Source organism: Malaclemys terrapin, chromosome 3 (genome assembly GCF_027887155.1).
Source record: "Malaclemys terrapin pileata isolate rMalTer1 chromosome 3, rMalTer1.hap1, whole genome shotgun sequence".
Classification (NCBI taxonomy): domain Eukaryota; kingdom Metazoa; phylum Chordata; order Testudines; family Emydidae; genus Malaclemys; species Malaclemys terrapin.
Window position 1 is genome coordinate 64,222,939 of NC_071507.1, and position 25,276 is coordinate 64,248,214.

The 25,276-nt window shown below is 39.9% G+C and overlaps 1 protein-coding gene across 9 annotated transcripts in view; it reads right to left on the reverse strand.

Moving 5' to 3' along the window:
- Nucleotides 1-25,276, reverse strand: part of LTBP1 (latent transforming growth factor beta binding protein 1) — a 332,013-nt gene that overhangs the window by 198,395 nt on the left and 108,342 nt on the right. For 7 of the 9 annotated variants that reach the window (XM_054022526.1, XM_054022522.1, XM_054022524.1 and 4 more), the window contains exon 5: nt 14,810-14,977. In XM_054022526.1, coding sequence (XP_053878501.1) covers nt 14,810-14,977 — 168 coding nt within the window. Of the gene's footprint in view, nt 1-14,809; nt 15,425-25,276 lie in introns of those variants that run through there. The other 2 variants (XM_054022531.1, XM_054022530.1) reach the window with 1 other exon arrangement.

Genomic DNA, 25,276 nt, shown 5'->3' on the forward strand with positions numbered 1-25,276 from the left:
TAAAAGTTTTTTTATATAAACAAACATGAAAATAATACTATATATATCAAAATATAAAAGTAGAGATGTTGCAGTTAAATAATATGAAAGTACAAGACGTGTTACTTTTACCCTATTGTCACATTCAGATCTTAAAACAATCTTTAAATATTAGGGATTAGGATGAGACCTTCGGCAGATTTTCCCACATCTGTTTATTGTGGGGTTTCTTGTGCCTTCCTCTGAAGAATCAGGTGCTGGCCATTGTCAGAGAAAGGATACTAGACTAAATGAACAGTGGGTCTCATCCACGGTGACAATTTCTATGTTCCTAACACTTTAAAGTCCCTCCCTACCCTATATAGAACACCCATATACTGTTCATTAATATTAATAATTCTCTCTGTTTATTAACACTCAAAATAAGAGTCCAAAACGTAAATCCGTACTTCAACTGACAGCAAACATTTTGACTGTTAAATGGGCATACCTGGTACACAGGCATTATTGTATCTGCTTTTGCCACTATAGAGAAAGCCCCCTTCCATGTTTTGACATCAGGGCAACACAGGTACACAGAACTCTCCTCCTTCCAAGTTCTGAGTCCACATGTTTCAGTGGATACACAGAGTTGGGAGGGCAGGAGTCCCACACGTATTGGCTATCTGGTTATTTAATAGCATGACTATAGTGACACTAGCTCTTTAAAGGCTCCACATCACTATGATCTGAGAGCTGGTGGAAGCGGTTGTACCATTAATGCAACTGCTCCCCTGCCATTATAACATTCTCCTACCAGAATGTAGTTCCCCTACCTGAAAGTTTCTAGAAGGCCTGTTGGAAGCTTTGTATGGAGTAAAAAAGTAACAGCGTAGAGTGGTTTGAGGCAGAGATCAATGCAGCTGTGCAACACAAAGCCACACAGGCACCCTGAGGGAGGATCTTGAAATATCATCAGGAGCAGTAACTACACTGTGGAGTCATGTTACAAACCCAGCAAAGTGCACCTGCTCTCACCAGTATCTGAAACATGAGAAGGCGTCCCTCCAATTATGTCAGTGGGTAATACTACCACAATACCAACTTTTTTGGAGAAAGTTTGCGCAAAGAATAAAGTGAGGATAATCCCTTTCAAGTGAATCCCCTTTGGCATATAAAGAAGGATCCATGAACCAAACTCTCCCGGGCCAGTTCAGAATCATGAGTAATAGCATGAAGGGAATTTGAAATTTCCTGACATAGATTATGTTGAGGAAAAACAGAAAGTTTTACTGGGGGATGGCTTTAGGAACTGATGGGACATGAGGTTCTAAGACAGAGTTTGAGTAGTGAATTAGGTCATGGGGAATAGGTGACAGGCAAGACAGTGGAGGGAAAGACTGAAATCCTGGAGTCTAGGGGGAAAGGAACCAAGGGATTGGTGATGGGTGGGAAGGGAAAATATACTATGCATGCATGCAAATAACAATCAGAAATGTACTAAAAACATGCACCTCTGCAACAGGGTTATCATCCATTCAAAACACTTTAATCAGTGTTTACACTTGCACTCATATTCCTGAATGTACAGCAGCCATTCAAATCTATCCTGTACTATTCCAACAGTATGAATGAATAAAAAAAGAGCACACAAAGCTTTCTTGAGCAGTTCAAGAGCATGGTCATGAGGCTGTACCCATACTACTGCACTTCAGCAAGTTGCAAATATTAATACTCCCTTTGAACAAACTATCATAAGAAAACTTTTAAGACAGTCTGAAAAAATAAACATCTGCATTCATTCACGGCTGCTGTCAAGAAAAATGTAGTTGTAGTAAGTGCTTGGGATTGTTTTTGACTCTTTTACAAAGGATCGATTAGCATGCACAGTAACAAAAACTGTGTTTATTATTATGGCTGATCCCATCAGAGACTTTAGGCCTTTGCTATCTATTGGCCTGCTCCCATTCACTTTGCTGGTGCAAGATCAGGATCAGGGTCTCATTGTGCCAGATGCCATACAAAGACATTTGTGTCACAGTCCTTACCTCAAAGAGTTTACAAACTAAACTGAGATAAGACACAGCAAGTGAGTGTGACAAGCAAAAGGAGGGAAAAGGAAAGGGCAAGGAGTGACAAAAAGAACAAAAATAAGATGAAGCAATTACATAGGTTAACTATTGCACAGCTTGAAGTTTCCTGAAGGCTCCAAGTGGTGAGTACAGATGTTTCCTTGCTTAAAATGGCAAGAGAAGGTTTTGTGTACTGTATTAAAAAAAAAGTGCATAGAAAGATGCCTGGAATGACCCAGCCTTTCAAATAATTTTTTTTTATTAATTTAGCCCTAAATGTAAGCCTTGTATCTGGACTGCACACTTGATACTGATAAAATACTAGCTCTATGAATGGAAATGGAACACTAAGAATTGGAGGTTGCTGAAGCAGTGGATGGGCGGGGAAATGGAACGGCAATAAATAACATGCTGTGTAAATCCAAGGCGTATGAATAATAAGCAATAATAGAATATGAAAAGGTGCTATGAGTGCCTCAAAAACTATAAAATTTGAATTACATCCATTATAAAATATTACATTACAGTGCGGCTTAATGTTTCTAAACTAAATGGAAGGTGTTACAAATACAGCAAAGAGACAAGTACTTTGTCATATACAATGAAGGTAAGAAATGTTTACTAATGGCGAAATTTAAAAAACTGATGCACAGGCAAAACTCCCAAGATGAAATCACCCCCCACCCTGCTTTGCAGGAAGCCAGCACAAAACCTATTCAGTACTTAAGACACACTCAAGCCTTTAAAGTAGGACTCAAATGGGACACTTCAGTGGTGTATAGACCTTATTCTGTTTTTGTGCACAAGGGTGCATTTGCTGCCTCATGTAGGGCTCCCTCAAAGTAGGGCTTACTAAGTGGTGTACTGTTCTTTTTGCTGGTCCTCCACAAAAGGTGAATTTCATCTTCAGTGGGCACACACAAAGTTGTATATTTGCACAAGCACTTTTCACATACATGCAACTTTGACTTGATTTCATTAGAACCAGGATTTTGCCCCATTCGTTCAACTTGCACAATTTGTGCAATTCATGCACATTCACTTTTGCATGCCAAGTTTTTAAAATTTGGACCTACATTTTCTAAAATTATCAAGGAATTAATTGAAATCCACATACCTTCTGTTCCATAATTGGCAATTCCTAGGACTTTATAAAGGGTCTATTAAAACTGTCAAAATTTTAAAGGCTTAATTCTGACAACTGACAAACAATGGGATACATTCAGCCCCAGTATAAGCTGATGCAACTCCATTTAAGTCAATGGAGTTGCACTTGATTAAACTAAGGCTGAATTTGGCCCAGGATCTAGACACTGGATATCTCTCAATCTGATTTCATAAGGGAAAGGGGCTGAGGTTACTTGCCTGTTTGCCAATGTGTTTTTTTCTTATTATTCAACATATATTAGGTTTTATTCACGTATTTCAGCAGAACCCAAAGCCAGATAACAAGCCATGGCAAATCAACAGCTTGTGGTTTTAACATCATTTTTCAGTTCTGATCAGAAGCAGCCTAGTGAAACCTAAGGATTCAGGTTCAGTTGGCTCTCCCCAGAGCTGAAAGCTGATGTGAAGAAAATACATTGCTACCTTTCGAAAAATCAGTGGGGAATTTTTTCAAGTGAAATGGAGCTTTTTTCTAGCATAGCACAACCCAATCAAAACCTCCCCCAACCATGTCATTTTACATAAATAGCCTGGGTGAAATCTTGGCCCCATTTAAGTCAATGGCAAAACTCCCACTGACCTCAGATGGGTCAGGATTTCACCCCCTAAATCTGGAACTTGTTGATTTTGCTCATTTCCCAGTCTATTTTTTAAGCACAAGTGTAAATTTTCTCAAAGAATTAGTAAACAAACATGAAAACATACCATTCAGATTTCAAAAAGAAGGGAATAGTATGGTGCAAAGAACTTTTCATGTCCATCGTCTAAAGACAGTGCACTTAATTACAGGGGTATTGACATCTAAGAGCTAATGATAGATTATAACGGGTGGGGAAAAGGTATGAATGGGTGGAGATAGTAACCGACTTGCAGCAGAATAAACCAAAAAAGCATAAATGGTGGGGGCTGGAATCAGGGGAGACTGTTATTGGTAGGGCAAGGATAGCTGCTTGTTTTCTTGTGATTGTCCTCAGCTCAAAGGTGAATGTTTGAGATAAATCCATTTGACTGTATAAGTTATCCAGCCATGATAAAAGGTGTGTTTTCACCAGTTAAGGAATTTGTCAGACTCTTTTTTGCACTTGGATAATTCAAAGGCAGCTTTTTGTTTTATCCAATCTTGGCATGTACTTGAGATTCAAATGAGATGGGTGCAAAGACATTTGGTTTAGCAATAACAAAATTATAGCCATTCAAGGTAATGTGTTTATTTGAAAATGCAATGGTGTAATCATCATAAGATAAATGAACTCATTCTCGTTTTCAGTAATCATAGCTCAGATATATTGCACATATATTTATGCATAAGAGTTAAAGCTGCATTCAGTAAAACAAAGTATTACATTCACATTTAACTTTTTTTTTGTTTTGTATTAACTTTGAGCATGGATGTTTGATGTGTTTTCTGAATGACTGCAGGTGAAGATTTTGTAAAATTTCCACTTGTGGTTTTTAGTATGAATGAACATCCAAAGAACTGTGCAATGTATAATACAATTTGATGAGTGCTATAAAAACAGATGTGTTTTGTCTCTGTAGAGATGGCCTACAGTCCTGAAGCTGAGCAGGGGATGGAAACAAGTCACTCTTAGTCTTGTCTAAGGCCAGCCCCAGTAGTGTCATCTCATGACCGGTTAAGGAACTGCAGCACAATGTAATTTTTTGAACTAGCATATCACTTCTATTAGAGCCACAAGGTAAGATGGCAAATTTAGCTAATTAGTCTAAGAATTATTATAAATGTGCCAATGGGACACAGGTTCCGTACCCTGAGGCTTCCTAGGACCAGAACTGTCTTTGGTTTATGGCATTCTCTAATGAATATGAAGACAGGAAATACAAGAGGAGTTAAAGTATTGCTTTATTTTACACAGGGAAAATCAAACCAGACCCATTGAGGAATGAGATCATTGAATGAACTCCCCCAGGAACTAAGTCCCATCACAAACCTCACCACCTTCCACTCTAAGTGGCAGGGACAATTCTTTGACCTTGCTTTTTCTAAAACAAACACAACACGACATGTACGTTGAAGAAAAAAAAAAAAAACCACCTTACCAAAACAAGACACCCCACTGCTCACACTTCTCCCCCTACAGAGAGGATGACAGAACAAGGGCACTCAGCTACTATAGTGATGAGTGCAGTATAAGAACCTATATAGAACAGAGCAGAATAGTTAATTTTCTACTGGACGTGTGTCTCCTTTTAATAGTTTGAACAGAGGAGGCAAAAAACTGAATATGCCGGCAGATTGACCCACGCTCTTACGTCAGGATTAGGATTGAGGCCCATTTGTGGGTCATTGTGGGAAAGTTTACACTGCACCTACATGTGCTGTGAATAAACAAAGAACTTCATTCTCCAGTGCACTAAAATTCACTTTATAGAAGGAAATAAAAGAGAGGAAAATTAATATTCTTCTGTTGATACCAGCAGTAAATGGTCCCCTCCAAAATCAATTTAGCTAACATTTTTCATTGGTTCTTTCAGATTAGGTTGCACCATTTTTAATTTTTTTTTTAATATTGGTCTTTTTTGTGGGAATGGAAGCAAAAGTTGTTACTATGAAGTATTCATACACTAGTATCTTTAAATGTAGAATGAACTCACAAACTGGTTCTGCATTCATTAGTTTTCCTTTCCTGTTTATCCACACAGTCCAACATCTCAAGAAAAGTACTATGCCTGGCTACTGCTGTTATAGTGTTGATGCATGACTAAATATTTCAAGTATGGTCATCATTTGTACAGATTAAATTTCAAATTACCAGCTAAAACAGAGAATAAATTCTGTATGCTGAGCCTTGAACCGTGTTCTAAAGCAGACTCTGACAGGCAAATTGAACTTGCTTAATCACTGCTGCAATATATTTAACAGTTAATCTTCTAAACAAGTTGTTGAGAATTCTAAAATTTTCAAGGGTCTACCAGGTAAAAAAGAAAAAAAAATCATCTGGTAGCAAACAAAGCAAAAGACAATAAAGTTCAACAAAAGGGAAATGGTAATTACTGCAAGAACAGCAGAATCAAATCTTTTACCAAATAAGGCTATGTGCAGTTATGATTTTTGCAGTCAGTGTAATTCAAAAGAAGCCAACATCATGGGCAAGATCCTCACTATAATGGGTCAGATCCTCTCCTGGCATAAATCAGCACACCTCCACTGACTTCCAACAGAGCTATGCCAATTTTCACAAGCTGAGGATCTGGCCCGTAGAACTTATGACATAAGAGAAAGTAAGCAATGTTTGAGCAAAACTCCATCTATTTGTTGTGTACACAACTTCAGCTTGTCATAACTTTTTCATTTCCCCAGTACTTTGACAGACAAGGTTCTTTGAGTACTTTACAAGATTCTCATATGCTTCTAAATGCCGACTGTATACAATCAATAAAAAGTCTGACCCAATACATTGTTAATACTACAAGGAGAATCAAAAGGCTCCTACATCATAATTTCATTAAGAAAGGACAATCATAATGAAATATTGTGCCTGAACTAAATAATTACTTCAGAAACAGCCTACTCGTTGATTAGAACACTTAATAGGACACCACCAACTTGAAAATCAATTTTTTTTTAAATCACTGCTCCCTTAGCAATGTCAGTAATAATAACTTTTAAAAAAAAAATCTAGCTGAAAGGTGTTTTTAAATCAGATTTGTAATTCTCCAGTTTTACAACTTGTTTTCATATGCTAATTCCTATACAGGCAGGGTAAAGTTCACCCATAAGCAAAGGATGCACTCAAAACCTTTGCACCAGCGAAGTCCCACTTGTAGACCTCAAAACAGTGCTTTACTCAAATGTAAGTGGTGCATGGATTTCACACTTACAAAGTACTGGAGGATCAGAGTGTAATAATGAGGAAGATGAAAATACATTAAATAGTGTGTTGCACTTTTGGTATTCTCACTGGACCTTTTGCAACAGAGTGGCCAAGTGAATAAAAATACAGTTATAATAGGTAGAAAACTAAATACTGAGTGTCTGACACAAGCAGCCAGAAAAGTTTTTAAGCCCTTTTCCACTTCTATCCAAATAGTTCTACAAGCTGTTTGTCTGACTTTATGCTTCCTTCTAATCTGCCTTCCCTGGCACACTGTCCTTTATATGTCATCAGTCTTTTCACTCCACTTTTATATGAAATATATGCCTGACTGGTTGTGCTATTTATGTATCAGCATTAACCAAACTATCCTTGAGAAGTTTCCTCAATTATCATAGCTTTACAGTATCTCTTGAATCCTGTGGGATTCCACATATAAAATGGAGCAATGAAAGCAAACTTGGGCACCGTATTAAAAAGCAAATGGCAGCAACACAAGGAAAGAAAAAAGGTATGATTTAGCATCCTGTTTCTTAGTAATGAAATCTGGTGTTCATTTTCTTTCTTCTATGCCTACACTGACTTTTTAAAAGCAATTTCCTTAAAAACATTTAACTGCAACTCATTGCTATTGGATCTCTTCTCATACATAGACTACAGTTAAAAATTGGCTTCCTTACAAGTCACATTTGTGTTTTAACGAAGAGTTTTCTACAGTACTTTCCAGAACTGTTTTAATAACAAAAAAAATTAACCTTTAAACTAAAGAGGCAACACAAATTAATGAGCAGTACAACTCTGAAAAAAAATGACTTTATTTGTTTATATACTGCATTTATTTACTGCTTTATATTTTCACAGAATTTAGTAATTATCTAGAAAGCCTATTAAAATAATGATAATTACATAGTAACTCATGTTGCCACTACTATGTTCCATCCTAAGAGCTCATTGCTTCATAATGTAGTGTCCAAATGTCTTTTCACTGCTATGAAACATGTATTGAATCACAGTGGGTTCAAAATATATCTTCAGGGATAATGCATAGTGCCTGCTTAGGCATTGCAAATGCATCCATCACCATAGTATCTAGGGACCAGATTGTATGGCCTTACAAATCTGTTTTCTGACATTTAAGCTGTGCAAAATAATTGTGTAGTTTTGAGCAAAACTACGTGCATTATCTTTTCTCAGGGACATGAGGAAGACTGAGTATCCGTCATAAAATACAGGATAAACACAAAAGAGGGTAAAATTTGAGCAAAGTACTTTGTGCTTCTGCTTGGAGGTTTCTGTCTATAAATCATGGAGGAAGGCTCTGAAGTTGTTCAAAAACACACCTAACCTACACAGTAAACATATTACCGTAGGGTTGTCAATGTGATAACACTTTTAATAATATAATCATGTAAATGTGCTACACCATCATTCAGTACTGTTCATTATGTAAAGCATACAAGTTGTTTCTACGACATCCCTTATTGATAATATGAGTATTTGAGCATTACTGCAGTGGGTATATAAGTATATACAGATTTTTGTGGTCTGTGCGGATATCTCTGACTCCTATTTGATTGATACGCCTGTGGGATACTGAGAAGGATGAGATTCATTTCTAACCTGTGACATTACAAAACCATATCAACAGAGGATCCCTGGGTGATCCTTAGTAACCTTTCAGTGTAGTGGAGAAGATTGAGAAAACCTTCACAGGGACCAAGAGAGAAAAAGAAGCAGAATGGACTAGCAGCTTCTGATTCCCAGTTCCATGATATCATAGGTGAGAACAGTTCACCTGCACCAATAAGAACATAAGAACGGCCGTACTGGGTCAGACCAAAGGTCCATCTAGCCCAGTATCTTGTCTACCAACAGTGGCCAATGCCAGGTGTCCCAGAGGGAGTGAACCTAACAGGTAATGATCAAGTGATCTCTCTCCTGCCATCCATCTCCACCCTCTGACAAACAGAGGCTAGGGACACCATTCTTTACCCATCCTGGCTAATAGCCATTAATGGACTTAACCTCCATGAATTTATCCAGTTCTCTTTTAAACCCTGTTATAGTCCTAGCCTTCACAACCTCCTAAGGTAAGGAGTTCCACAAGTTGACTGTGCGCTGTGTGAAGAAGAACTTCCTTTTATTTGTTTTAAACCTGCTGCCTATTAATTTCATTTGGTGACCCCTAGTTCTTGTATTATGGGAATAAGTAAATAACTTTTCCTTATCCACTTTCTCCACATCACTCATGATTTTATATACCTCCATCATATCCCCCCTTAGTCTCCTCTTTTCCAAGCTGAAAAGTCCTAGCCTCTTTAATCTCTCCTCATATGGGACCCTCTCAAAACCCCTAGTCATTTTAGTTGCCCTTCTCTGAACCTTTTCTAGTGCGAGTATATCTTTTTTGAGATAAGGAGACCACATCTGTACACAGTATTCAGGATGTGGGTGTACTATCGATTTATATAAGGGCAATAATATATTCTCCATTTTATTCTCTATCCCCTTTTTAATGATTCCTAACATCCTGTTTGCTTTTTTGACCGCCTCTGCACACTGCGTGGACATCTTCAGAGAACTATCCATGATGATTCCAAGATCTTTTTCCTGATTCTTTGTAGCTAAATTAGCCCCCATCGTATTGTATGTATAGTTGGGGTTATTTTTTCCAATGTGCATTACTTTACATTTATCGACATTAAATTTCATTTGCCACTTTGTTGCCCAATCACTTAGTTTTCTGAGATCTTTTTGAAGTTCTTCACAGTCTGCTTTGGTCTTAACTATCTTGAGCAGTTTAGTATCATCTGCAAACTTTGCCACCTCACTTTTTACCCCTTTCTCCACATCTTTATGAATAAGTTGAATAGGATTGGTCCTTGGACTGACCCTTGGGGAACAACACTAGTTACCGCTCTCCATTCTGAGGGACCTTGTCAAAGGCTTTCTGGAAATGCTCTAAGGAACAGAGTCTGGCACCCTAATCACTTTCCCTAGGAGCAAAGCATCAGTCCCAGAGAAAGTGAGTTTTAACTTCATAGTCTGGGGAAGCTGCAGGAGGAGTTCTCATAAGTATTCACTGGACTGCCCTATGCAATACAGGAGAAGGGAAAGAGCCATTAAGAACCTCCCCTTTCACCCAAGGGAGAGCACACTGAAAGAAATCTTCTCCAATCCCCCAGCACAGACTAGATGAAAGAAGAGACGACTAAAGGGGGATATGAATGAGTTCCATAAAATCATGACTGGTGTGGAGAAAGTAAATAAGGAAGTGTTATTTACTCCTTCTCATATCAAGAACTAGGGGTCACCAAATGAAATGAATAAGCAGCAGGTTTAAAACAAACAAAAGGATGTTGTGAAGGCCAAGACTATAACCAGCTTCAAAAAAGAACTAGATAAATTCATGGAGGATAGGTCCATGAATGGTTATGAGCCAGGATGAGCAGGGATGGTATTCCTAGCCTCTGTTTACCAGAAGCTGGGAATGAGTGACAGAGAATAGATCACTTAATGATTACCTGTTCTGTTCATTCCCTCTGGGGCACCTGGCATTGGCCACTGTTGGAAGGCAGGATACTGGACTAGATGGACCTTTGGTCTGACCCAGTATGGCTGTTCTTATGTTCTTAAGGGAATGTGTGTGTGGGTCTAAGTAAGGGAAGGACAGAATAGAGAAAGAGTGAGACAAAAGGAGGTGGGAGAAAGAAGAGAGAATTTGAAATGGAAGTGAAGAAGTGGAGGGAGAGATCGAGGAGTTGTGAAGTATGACATAAAAGGGAATGGGAGAACAAGGATTCTATCCTTGCCTCTGCAATAGTCTTCCTGTGTGACTTTTGGCAAATCACTTAATCTCTCTGAGTTTGCAATCTGTAAGATAGGGATAGTATTACTTCCCTACCTCACAGGAGTATTGTGAAGAAAAATTCATGAATGTTTGCGAGATGCTCAGATACAAAGATGATAACCACAGAAACCCTATACATAAATAAAAAATACTCATTCAGGGCAGGGCTTGAAAGGGGTGAAGTATGGGAGGCACAGGGCCACACACTAAACAGTGAAGTTAAAAATAAAATACTGAATGGTTGCCTCTTTTACAGAGCTCAATTCAGGTAATGGTCCTGTAGAAAAAATAGCATGTGACCATATAATTAAAGGTTGTATCATAAGCACAATGGGGCAGAATTAAGATTGCATAGACCACCTTAATTTTTGCATTTCCTAACTTTTGATGTTTCACTTTACAGATGTAATGGTCTTTTAGTGAAGTTTTTTTTAAATGGATTTTCCTACTTGTTTTTTTAAAATGCTATGATGTGCAACTATTTGCTAGATGTAATAGACTGTGTAATGTGTCTAATGAATGAGGCAGGTGCCCTTGCTGTATTCTGTATGCATGCTTCTATACCCACCTACACAGACCATATAATGCAAGCCCCTACATATATGTAAGAACTGAAATTCCACTCAATTTTCTTATGCATATATGGGCATATCCAGTGAAATACTGAGAGATAATCTCTTCAGCAGAAATTTCCATTCACATTATATATTCACACATGCTTCATGCCAATGAAACATTGGCAGTTTATTAGTCTCATTGTGTAATGAAATCCATGTGCAAGGTAATTTTTTTTTTAAACCAAATTTCACTGTCTCATGAAAAGACACATCTACAATCTAGAGTCTATCTCCCTTAAAAATATCAGGTTTTCATCATTTCCAGATCAAGTGCTGGAGCTCTTCAGAAAAGGTTGCCATTTTTTTTTAGTTAGCCGAAAAATCATGTTTTTCCCAATCTGTATATTCTTGAAAACCAGTCACACATTTCTGGGGGAAAAAACTTTCAGAAAAATTTTGCTCCCTAAGAGCTAGTATACCGAATTTCACCTGAAAAGATAAAACACTGAGCAAATTTTAGGAAACTGAAAATGAGCCATTAAAATGGAAATGCTTGGAAAACCTTATTATAGGTATCACTATGTGTTCTGCCTAAAATCCTAACTACAGCAATACAGTATTTGCAAAGCTAAGGTTGAAAATGAATATAAAAGTAAAGTTTGTTCTTTATGAGCAATAAAAGCTCATCCACAATGTAACAGAACAACTGCTAATTTCAAGCCCCCAGCAAACAATTTAAACTTGCACATATGTACACATTTTTGCTGCTGTCTCTAAGGCAATTACACTAAGCCTCAATAACAGCCTAAAACAGCATTCTGATTTTTCCCTTGCAATAGGTGCCAATTATTAGGTGTAAGAGTTAATTGTTCAAATAGGGCATGAGGAATAATGCTTTTCACTTATGGGATAGATATTTTCTTTAAAACTTATGGAAAATTTGGTTTTAAAAAATAGAAAGGTAAAAACATATTTTCTCTGACCTAAACATGCTGTTTCCCTAGCTGCACATCTTCAATAGAAAATGATCCCACAAAGCACCTGCATGTATCAGTCTGTAACTTTGCACTGTGCAGCATTAAGCAATATCAGAACAGGGTCTTTTCAGCCAACAGCACAAATAAAATGTACTCAAATTTTTAAAAAACAGGAGAATCTGACAAAGCTCAGATAATCACTAGTTTGTACGTTAGGAGAATGTCTTGATCAGGACAGGCCGAGACACCTGCCAATTATCAGAACTGGGATGTTTGTACCACACAGATCATCATTAAAACATGTGCTTTAAACCCTGAATCAGTCACGAGGTCCCTGAAAATTAGGGACCACTGAGGTAACTGAGTCTACAGATGCACTGGTTCACCCTGAGCTTGTTTTTAAGAAATATTTTAAATTCACAGGCTAATTATATTTGTAACTGGAAAGCCCAAAAATCTTTGCTTAGATCCTAGTCTTAATTTTTATGAAGATAACTATCCTGAGAGCAACTAAGCATGCTTTTGGTTTGTTTCTAACAAACCCTGTCTATAACATAAGTGTATGAAGTAGAGAAATGCATTATGATGAATACAACTAAATTAATAAATATCTATACATGCACAATCACTTATTAGTATGCATTTCCAAACATAAAACATTCCCCTTCCTTTCCACCGAATATTATAATATACTGCTTTTTCTGAGTACTTTTAAGAAACTACTGTACATGCTGAATCAAAAAATATCTGGCCTCAGGCCAGGAAGGAAGGTGTGTTACATGTTTTAACAGGTCGATTTCCACTCTCTCAAAGTTTTCAAATATTTGTGAAGAAATCAGATTACAGAACATCTTTACACAGCAAATAAACTAGGTAAGTGCCCATCCTCAATGTTTCATCCTTTCTAACAAAAATAAAGTCAAATAAGGAAATTGCTTAGCTATGGCAATTACCAGGAATTAATAAATACCCATATTAACAGTAAATGTCAATTACAATTAATTAATTTAGCATTCGTTAGTAAAATCCTTTTTTTTTTTTTTTTTAAAAAGTCTCAGAATATCCACACTTCACAACGACATCAGTGCTGTATTCCTCTTTTTACAAAGCATGTTTTTACAGCAAAAGAAAACGTATGTTGTACTAAGGTGCATGTTATACCAAAATGCATTGTCAAGGAGTGTGCTTAGATTTCAAAAGAGTTTGCATCCACAGCAAAGTAATCTAATAACAGTCTTAGAGTGACTGCTCTGTACTTTGCATCTTCTGTTCTGGATGTAAGAGAGGAATTGGATCCCCCCCCACCCCGAAACTGAAATATCGTGCACTTTTAAAAGGGCAACATTGGCCACCATCAATGCTGCCTGACATTTTGTTTATACTACCAAGAAACTAAAATTATAATGTGCATATCTATGATTCCTTGAGTGCACATTGGCAAAATAATTGATAAAAAAGGTGTGGGGATAAAAATACTATGGTATTTTCATAACAACAAAAAACCCGCTCTCAACAGCAGCAAGAAAATGTTTTTGTGAAATAAAGAATTTAAAGTCAATATGCCATACCTGTCTCTATATATCAAGATTTCTCTTAATTTACAGAAAAAAATATATGTGCACAAGAGGTACTACCATCATTAAATGATATAGTGCAGTTAACCCTATGTAAACTCATTATCCCACAAATTATTCAGGATTTGTTTCACCATAACTTATCAGTTTTAGGTTATAGACTAGTATACTGTAGATACTCATTAAACAAGTATGGAAGCATGAGCATTAACAGTAACATGACTACTTCCCACAGAGAAATTACAATATGTCAGAATTCTTAATTATAGTTCTAAAATTTCAATCTTCTGTTAAGATATTAGATACATAATAAATCTGCTTTATTCACAGGACAAAAAGGGCAAAAGTTGTAAGCTGGCAACTCTGTACTGTAACAGGAATGCAGAGTCAAGCAACTCTCAGACGGAGCTTTTCAGGATAGTTTCACTAACTCAAACTAGTTTTCACCTTCATTTACTACAGTTTAAATAAATAGGGGGAGAAAAACTTTTTTTTGGTATCTGACAAATCTTTCAGAACGTATTAATCCAAGCTTTGAGTTATGGGTTTTTTCAGGAAAAGCTGTAGTCCAGTACACTGTAGTCCTGCAACTGAAACTTTAGATTATAAATTCAGATCTATTCTCTTTAGGACATCCGGGAAATGATCAAGAACATTTCAGAAGGAAACCAAAAACCTTGACTGACACACAATTGCTTTTACTTAAGCACAGCCTCTCCACACAAAGAGTAACAGCTGCGCAACTGGTACTAATCACTAAAAATCTTCCTCTCTCTGTTAGCCAAGAAAGCTAAAGATAAGTACGGTTTGAGGGTACTTACCTACTCGGAAATTTGTGGCTGTCAGGGTGTCAGCTGCATGGCCATTTTCACTAATGAGGGTGGTGGTATTTCCCTTCTCACAGTTGTTCTGACAATTGCCCTTGGTACAAGTCACTTTACAGATGCTGGGAGTAAAGACCACCTTGATGCGGCCAGTGTGATTTCCCACTGCGAGCGGAGGCAAATAAAAAAAGAAAAACAAACAGATCACTTTGGTATCCATTGATTTCCTTCAAACGATAAAAAGAAAAAAGCGACAGGTCTATAGGAGGAGGCAGCCTGCAGTGCTCTCTCTCATCGATCTCCAGTGGTGTCTCAGGAACAGAAGTAGGAAGCTTAGCAAACAGAACTCCGGGATGCACTCCAAAACCACATTTAAAGTCAAGTCACTGGAGTAGGATTAGTAATCACAATGCTGCACTTTATTCACAGTCAGACAAAGAGCAATACCAAGGGCATGACAGCTTAAATAGCCAACTCTGACAAGCAGATGTAATGTAAAGAGGCTGACTGTGCACCTAGGGGTGAATAAACTCTTGTGTCCTCCTGCATACTTTTCCTGTTTCTGCTCTTATTAAGTCACTATTTGTAGCTCAACCCCTGGAAATGTTTTAGGCATGCGGCATGTCTGAAAACATCTGTCTCAAATCTCCTGGCACCCCAGCCTGAAGTGATCAAACCCTGTGACGCAGCTGCCTGGACCCTTTTTTTTTTTCCTCTCTCTCTCTTCTCTCTTCACAGTTTCTTGGCACTATTACTCCACATGGATTTACATATTATAGATTGAGTTTTGCAATCAACTGTTTATACTTAAACAAAGGTGAAGCAGGGGAAAGGCCTAATAAGTATCAATAGCTTAAAGTACTCCTTTAGAGCTCTTATAAATCTTATAGGAGAAAATCTGCCATTTTCCCCTTTTGTTTGTATGTTTTGTTTTTTAAAAAGGTAACAAAGATTGACCATATACTAATTGGAGTTTAAACTCCTCAGGCCAAATTCATCCCTCATGTAAACTATCTAACTTAAGTGGGTTTTACATTATGGATATATTTGGCCCCTCACCTGGATGTTAAAGCCAAAAGCTAAAGCTAAAGAAAAAGAAAAAACAAAGAAGTGATTCTATTTTGAAACTATTTCCAAATAAAATCTTTTTTGTTGTTTTATTTTTAGTTATTACTATTTTGTCAAGTACTTGTAAATATATTAGGATACATTTGTGAAAATTGTCCATTTCAAATTTTACATTTAAAAAACAAATGAGAGACATACAGAGAAAGACCATCTCATTTCTTATACTGCCCCTGCAGCAAAAGCAGTCGGATTACCCACAAGCGGTCCAATCCACTTTATGAAATATCCTCTAGATAAATATTTTTTGATAAAACTCAGGAAGATTAAGAAAATCTTCCCACTTCAAAAGACTATACATTTATATTGTTTCTGGCTCTTTATAAAATAAATAAATTAAAACAATTGTGCCAACTGTCTTTTCTGCAACAAGGGGCATTACTCTAGTTGACCAGCAGCTGCATTACAGATGTTTCCACCTTATCATAAACAATACTTAAAAAACAAGCATAGGCTAGAAATACATAGAAACGAAGCATTTAGTCAACCGTCTGATTTCATTAATTTTAATTAATTTAAAGGCACTTTAGATTGTTCAGAAGCTAAGCCATTGTTTATAATAACTACTGATACACCTTCCCTGACAAACAGAAATCAAATGGCTTGAATTGTGAAGATTTCCAAAAGACAGATTTAAAAGCACCTAAGACAGTTTCACAAGAAATATTAGTGTTTTATATTTTATTTGGAAGATTTCTTTAAATAAAAAGTTATTTCCCAGAAAAAAAAAGTTTTTCTATTTTATATTTCGAAGGCATTTTTGTAACAGGTTTCCTTTATGAAGTGATCTAAATAAAAAACATGCTTAGTTGAGTAACAAAAGTAGGTCCTAGCTACACTGTAAAAATGACTGTATTCGGAGACTCCCATTAGCGTCCCAACTCAGTCAAAATACAATTTGGCTTTGCCAGTGTAGATGAAACTAAACCATGTTCTAATTGTATTCCGGAAAGGACAGTTACCTGTTCCGTAACTGGCGTTCTTCAAGATGTGTTGCCGTTGTCTATTCCTGCTGCTCCGTGGCTAGATGCAGAGGAGGGGAGGTGTACCAAGGCTGTTCGACGGGTCCTGCTTGAGAGCAGGAAGCCATACACACGGAGGTCCTACCTGGCTAAGTGGTATCAGTTCTCTATATGGGCGAGGGAGAGAGGTTCCTCCCCCCCGTCTGCTCTGCTCCAGCTTGTCCTGGACTACATCCTGTCCCTTAGGACCCAAGGGTTGGCTCCCTCCTCGATCAGGGTGCACCTGGTGGCCATCTCGGCCTTCCACCCTCCGACACAGTCCGTGTTCTCCCACCATATGACTTCCAGGTTTTTAAGGGTGGACAGAGCGTTCCCTTATGTTAGACCCCCGGTCCCACCGTGGGACCTGAACCTGGTACTGTCACGCCTCACGGGGCCACCCTTTGAGCCCCTGGCCACATGCTCCTGGTCCCACTTATCAGAGAAAGTGGCGTTTTTGGTGGCTATCACCTCAGCCCGCAGGGTGTCGGAGCTTAGGGCACTGACCTCTGAACCCCCATACACTGTTTTCCATAAGGGGAAGGTCCAGGTTCGCCCGCACCCGGCCTTCCTGCCGAAGGTGGTCTCGGCGTTTCATATGGACCAGGACATTTTTCTGCCAGTCCTGTGTCCTAAGCCCCATTCCTCCAATGAGGAACGACGCCTACACATGCTAGATGTGCGTAGGGCGCTGGCCTTTTACTTAGACCGAACTAGACCATTCCGGAAATCCCCTCAGCTTTTCATTGCTACAGCCAAACGCATGACAGGGCAACTGGTTTCCACGTACTGTGGAATACACAGGAGCAATCACTCGAAGAAGAATCATTGTACAACACTGCCAAGTCCTGAGCGGTACAACAATTTGGGAACAAAGTTAAAATACAATTTGATCAACAAAATAATTTTTACTACACAGCTAATAATTTACGTGAAAACGTCCATGGCAGGAACATGTTGGGGGATTGGTTGGCCTGACTAAGGATTAGACCCAACATTCAGTTAGCTCTCACTTCTCCAATTGTAAATTTGCAGTCTACTACTGCTGTGTATGTATATGTGTGTGTCTCAGTGAGAGGAAGGATTTTGGCAAGTAAGTTTAGGTGCCTAAATATGAATTTAGGTAACCAGGTTTTAAAATGTTGGCCAATGTCTATAAGAGTGAAGAGTCTCCCTAAAATCTTTACAGGTGGCCTTCCAGGTGAGTAAAGTATTCAGACAGCCATGCAATCAAAGCCATAGAGGATTAAAGACAGAGGATGTAAAGTGACAAATGGTGATTAGAATTACTTGTACAATCTTTTTGATAGATCACCAATTCACTTTTTCAGGGCATCCCTGGAACTAGCATTCTTCTTTTCCCTGCCTGGCTGGCAAGTACCCTTATCTTCTATTCCCTCAGCCAAACACATGGATAGGGTGCAAAGATGGAGAAAGCACCCCTGTAGGGTGTGTGTTGAGCATCTGTCTGGGGAAAAGAGGGGTCTCATGGACCACAGGGGGAAAAAAATGACAAGAGATACTCCTCCCTTATAATTATGGACCTTACTTTCCCTGCATATCCTCAGGTTCAGATACAATACTCATGAGCATGATATATATCCCTAAATAGAAGAAAGGTTAAAAAAAGAGAAACCACAAACTTTTAGGCAGAAACTCTGCCAGGTGAGCTCAGAGTTGTCTGCATCCTCTTCCCTTCTTCTGTGGGTTTTTCACAGGAGGGTACGACTTAGTCCTATCTGAGAAACAGTATCCTCCAATGCTTTCTTAGTAGATTTGGCAGAGTTGATGTTAAAAACAATAATTATTTCAGGCTTGACAAAGTACAGAACAGCTATGGCCTTGACACCTTCCTCGAGTTTGCCTAATTTATGGTATGGGAGGACAATGTAATTTAAGATCACGCACACACTATACTTCATCTTTACCTAAAAAGCGACAAAATGTCCTGTGGCACCTTATAGACTAACAGAAGTGTTGGAGCATAAGCTTTTCTGGGTGAATATGCATCTGACGAAGTGGGTATTCACCCACGAAAGCTTATGCTCCAATACTTCTGTTAGTCTATAAGGTGCCACAGGACACTTTGTCACTTTTTACAGATCCAGACTAACATGGCTACCCCTCTGATACTTGACATCTTTACCTAATGAACTTCGGAAGATAATGCCATTGTGCTATTGACAGGAACAAAACTGGAGCTTCTACTTTTTCAAACAAATTTATGACAGTGTATGGTGGTGACATCAGCACCATAGCTTAGCTCACGTTCTTTATTTATAGACGGAAGTATAGTATAGGCACCTCAAGATCCATTTGAAAGAAAGAGATGGAAATGGAAAACCTTGCTGTACAACTGGCTTTCCATTTGATGTGCTCATGATAACATAATAGCAAAATAATGGCAAAACAAGATAAGCAAATGAGCCTAAACAGGAAGAAAAGAGGCTCCAGGAGCAGATAATAGAGACATGGCATCATTAGCAAAGCTATCGAGAAAATTAACAGTAGAACTAGAGAGGATTTAAAAGTCTTGATTTTCTCAAGGTACAAGAGGCAGGTGTAAACTAGGTCTTCGGTCAATGGCAGAGTTATAGAGCGATGGGGGACAACTGTCTCCCCCCCCAGCAGCCTTTAGGAGTCCTTGTGGTGCCTCTTCACGGGTATAATGCACAGAGGCTGCTCTAGGTATAAGCAAGGTAGGCAGCTGCCTAGCGCAGCCAATTCATGGCAAGCTCGGGTGTGATCTGTAGTGGACTAGCCTGCCGCTGCACAGACTCACTGTCCATATACACCCTGACACGCATTAACAGTTCCCTATTGCACTTAGGGCTTGGCTACACTTGCAAGTGAGAGAGCATTAAAGCAGCCCCGGGTGCCCTAACTCCTGAGGTGTCCACACTGGCAAGGCACGTAGAGTGCCTGGACTCTGCAGCTGGAGTGTTCCTGGTAATCCACCTCTACAAGAAGCATAAAGCTTGCTGCGCCCTGGCTGAAACACCCGGGCGTCAGTGTGGACAAGGTGTTGCATTACTGAGCTGTGATTGGCATCTGGATACGTCCCATAATCCCCTGAAGTCAAGTGGCCACTCTTCTCATTGTTTTGAAATCGGCTTCAGGCATGCGGATATCCCCTTTCAAAGCTCCATTTCTGACAGCTGGCACGCTTATCTGCTCCGGGACAAAGCAAACCATTAGTGTGGAATGCTGCTGTTGTCAGTCGGGGGGGGGAGAGGAGTCTGCTGCTGTCTGAGTTTACAAGAGAGCATGCTGACACACTCTCAGCCCCCCAAAACACACTGTCTCTCCCCCCACATACACACAACACACTCCCCGTCACATTTCACCACCACCCCCCATTTGAAAAGCATGTTGCAGCCACTTGCACACTGGGATAGCTACCACAATGCACTGCTCTTTGTGGTGTTGCAAGAGCTGCTAATGTGGCCATGCCAGTGCACTTGCAGCTGACAGTGTAAACACACGGCAGCGTTTTCCCTGCTGCGGTCTCCGAAGCCTGGTTTAACTACCAGCGCTCTACATCTGCAAGTGTAGCCAAGCCCTTCGATCTAGTCCTCTCTGAAACAGAACTAAATCAAAGTGCAACAACCACCTGTTAATATGCGTCATATGAGCAGAGGCCTCAGCACAGATCATGCAGCTGAAGGGCTTAGCCGGGTGGGGGCAGCCTGGGGGAGCCCAGAGCCTTGCGCAACCCTCTGGGGCTCATCTCTGCACTAGTCCTCCTGCCCCTCTCTGTGCCCCCTGTCCTACTCCCATCCCACCTGCCCTCTATTTTTCCCCATGCCCTAATGGTCTCACCCTAGCCTTCCTGATTACTGTCTTTTCCCCCTTGTCCTAGCTCATTTGCCACCTGGGATACTGTCCCCTATCTCCCACCTCATCTGCCTCCTGATCATCTAGGGGCTGTCCCCTTCTCCTATCCTCCTACCCTTTAGAGTCCTGCCCCCCATGTCATCAGTCTCCTTCTCTAGCTTTCTGCCCCATCTGTGCCCATCCAAACCCCCCTCCCCCATGATCTGCTCCCTCCCCTGCATTACTAGCTTTCCCACCCATCTGCCTCCATGTCCTAGTTCCCCCACCCCATTTATGTCCCACAGCATCCTGAACCTCACCCCATCGCTCCTCTGTGTCCTGGTCTCTCCTGGGCCCTTGCCCCCATCCATACCCCATGTCCAGAAGCCAGCCCTCTGGTATTATCCTTCCATTGTTCCAGCCATATATTGCATGCTGCCCCTTCCCCTGCCTCATATCGGGCCCCCACCCCCAGCCTGGTGCAGCTTCCCCTGCACCTTAGGGTTTCCTTCAGATTGACATCCAGAGGAGTTTGCTTGGGATGGGAGGGCCAGAGGCCAATTAGGGGTGGGGCAGATGGTGCTCTTGAGGCTAGACTGCTGGCTCCCTGGGGTGGGGGACCCCCAGTGGGGATCCTTCCAGGGCAGTCTGTGCATGGAGAAGCAGGCTGCTATATTTGCCACTCTGTCACCCTGAAAGAGGAACTGACCGGGGGGGGAGGAGGTGACAAGAGGCCACAAAGGGTCACTCCTGTCTGCATGTGGTATCCTTTTTGAAATGGGGGTGCAGTTTTAAAAGATTCCCAAATACCTTTTTTACCAGATTGGGGAAGGGGTCATAATACACAGGCATGTTAGCATGGGTGAAAGTAGCAAGCTAAAAGGTATACTTGAAGGTAGCACCACCACTGAACCATTGCCATGCCCCCCCCCCAGCCCAATCCTCACCCCCCTGGTTGCAAAACCTGGCTCTACCCTTGTCTTTAGTGCATAAGCTGAGGGATAGATTCACCTTGAGGGAACTCAGCCAACATTACTACCACTTCCTTCGATATTTCTGCTATACAGAGCTAGTTTCAGTTATTTCTGCATGTTCACAAGGCCACTGCCTACAGCGACTGCTGGAGGCATGTGCTCATCAGTGCTAAATGGATATTGTTTGTTAAGTTATCTTGGGCCAAATTCCCAATGGAGTTGCAAAGGTGCAACTAAGAAAGTTTCATCTCAAATTGGTATCACATATTCATGCATTCTTAACTGTCTTCCTTCTCCTCTGGAAGGTGCCGAGACAGAGTGTTGATGAGCATGACAGATGTTTAATATATATTAATTGTTTAGTATAGAACTAAAAATGTACTCAATGCTGTACCATGAACAACAATAAAGACTGTCAGGTCTTCAGGGTAGAGACTATCTAGTAGCATCAGAAATGGAGAATAAAAGCCAAAGATTTTCCCCCTACCACTCCACTGTGACCAGTGGGGGGTTTGGTCTGTTATATTTTAGTAGGAAGAATGAATGCACTGAAGAGTGAGGTAGTTAGCAGGGTCTAGGACCAGATGGTCCAGACAGCTGCTTTGGCCATACCTGGCACAGGGTTATAGAAGGTATAAGAATCCCTCAGGTTAACCTCCTGGGTCACTTTGTCTATAATGCTAATCTGTCCAGATCTCTTTCTGGAAGAATTACTATAAATTTTGCTGAGTATGTGGAATGTTTTTTTTTATTTACTTGTACTACACACATCCCTCTGAAGTTTACATGGCTATCCTCAAAGTTACAGTATGCTGCAGGCTTCCTAATCATGATGACATTTTATAGTTTAAATGGACCTCAGAATATTTGGTGCATGAACCTACTCTAAAGGAAGTCAGTGAGAGTATTGCTATTGATGTCAGAAAGAGCAGGATCAGGCTCTTAAAAATGTAAGAATGGCCATACTGGGTCAGACCACAGGTCAATCTAGTCCAGTATCCTGTCTTCCGACAGTTCTCAATGTCAAGTGCCCCAGAGGGAATGAACAGAACAGGTAATAATCAAGTGATCCATGCCCTGTCGCCCATTGCCAGCTCTTGTTATGAAGAAGACTGTATCATCCCATACGTGAAGTTGAGTGACAAGTGGGAAGGAGCAAATTATCCACAAATTTAATAAAAATCATGTACACCTATATATATTTTGCGGGCAGAAAAAGTCTCCACTCAACTTTTGTTCCTTGATTACATTATAGTACTAATTTTTTTGTGATTTGGTAGGTACCTTTAAATAACCAGTCAGTCATTCCATAGGACAGTAAACATTATGATGGGGCTGCTAAAGGCAACTTCAAACAGTCTTAACAAGGAAAATATCTGCGCAAAACACAGTAGATAAACTTGAAAGAATTCGGAGACTTCAAGAATGCAACTCTATCTTTTCTCTCTTCCTCTCTTGTTAAAAGTACTCCCTCTTAAGCTACAAATTCAATTTTTTGGAACTCTTTAGTTGACCAACTTTTTTTTAATTGCTGACAACAACAAAAACTTAGAAGGAAATGACTTATTTCCTAAAGCTAGTCTCTCCCAGTTATTTTACCACCCCACCTGGTTTAATTCTTCCCAACAGATTTGTTTTTTCAGCCAAAAGGAAAGCTGACATTGTATAAAAATCTACCGTGGAAGTAAAAAGTTTATTTATACTTTTTGTTTAATAATGACCTATTTAACCTTTAACAATATACAGGGAAAGCGCCACTGAGTCATGAACAACAAATCATCCTGATCATTAATAAATCAACAAATTTCCCCAGAGATTAGACCAATTTAAACCATGGCTTTAAAAACTCCCAGAAGATTTTGCCCAGTTCCTCTATCAGTCAGGATGCGGAAGATCAATTTACATTAGGAACAAAGGAATTTAGACAAAAAACATTTCAATTTGATGCCCAATGCATCGCTCAGAGTAAGGGTTCCCTGAATCTGCTAATGTGCAGAGTGAGCATACACTGGGGGGGGGTTCAGGGAACCCTTACTCTGAGCGATGCATTATCTAGTCCTAAACACTACAAGATTCTCCTTATTCTCACAGCTGCGCAGCCCCACTCTGCAGGTCAATGTAGGTGAGCATAGCCTCCCCCCTCCCATTCCTTTTAGGGTGCCACGCATCCCTGGGGAAATAGGAATGGAACAGTATCTGCACACTTCTGAGCACAAAGACTGAAATTCTGTGTGGCCCTTATGCATTCCAATCATGGGAAGAAAATCTCCGCCACTCAAACCTTATCTGTATAATGACCAGTCATAGCCCTTAGTATTTTTAATGATAGCCATGAGTGCAGAGCAAATACTAGAACATTCATGGACTCCAAAAGATTTTCCATAGTTGCACACTAGTATTTCTTTAACAGCACTGATTGAGGGCACCTATTTGCAAAGATAAAATGTTTTCCCTCTTTTCAGATACTCAGTTTGTCTGCATTTGCATACCCCACGTTCAATCCTATTTCCACTAGCTTAGTAGGAATATTTCCAGGAAGCTGTGAGGGTGTGGGGAGGAACAAGGCTCATCACGGAAACTAGACATAGCACCACAGTTTTAGTTCATCCAAGATCTAGATGGCCTTATACTAGATTGTATTATATAAAACGTACCCACTGGCCTACTATATTATGTAAAGTGTGTGTGTACAATCATCATATATACACAAATACTATGAATAAGAGGGAAGAGGGATTTGGGAAACTATCCCTTAATTAGTTGTGGCCAAACCTCTACAATTACATTGTTTCCAGCAACTACTGGTTGCCTTTTTCCTACAATTTTTTAAAACTCTGCCCCTCAATTATTTTTGCCACAATTCTATTGTCTCATTGTTGCCTTCTTCATTAAGTACTGCCAGACCTCTGATATATTTGTTATTATCTAAAGGCCCAGTTCTGTGAACCTTATGCAAGCCAATGGGACTACTCACAGAGCAAGGTACTATCTAACACAAGGGTGACAGAACTGATGCCTTAATAGCTTCCTTCTCACAGTGTCATTCTTAAGTTCAGTGCTGCCATTATTACCTGTGCTCCTGTATTTCTCCAATATTTGCTCAGAGTCACGGTTCTGACAACCCAGGCTACCGCCACATACAACTCCTTCCACCTCTAGTCATGCCTCCTGTACTCATCTCCATTAACCTCCCTCTTTTTCCTCACGTGCTTCTTCTCTCCACATCTTCACGTCTCCCTTCATTATTCTGTTCTCACAAGCTCTACTGCCTTCTTCATTTAAATCTCCCCAGCTCCACATATGATCCCCCCCTTTTCACTCTCACAAATTCTCTTCTCAGCTCCACTTCTCCCACTGGGTATGCTGTGGAGCAAGGCTATAAGCAGAGAACAGGCAGGCAGCGCACTAAAGCTGCAGATACTCCTGTCCGGGGAGCCCATTCTCTTCTGATCACGCTAATCCAGCACCCTCCTGACAGTGTGACAGAATGGCTGGCCTGCTCTATATAATTTGACCATAGTACTGGGTGCTTTGCCTTTCATTTTTCC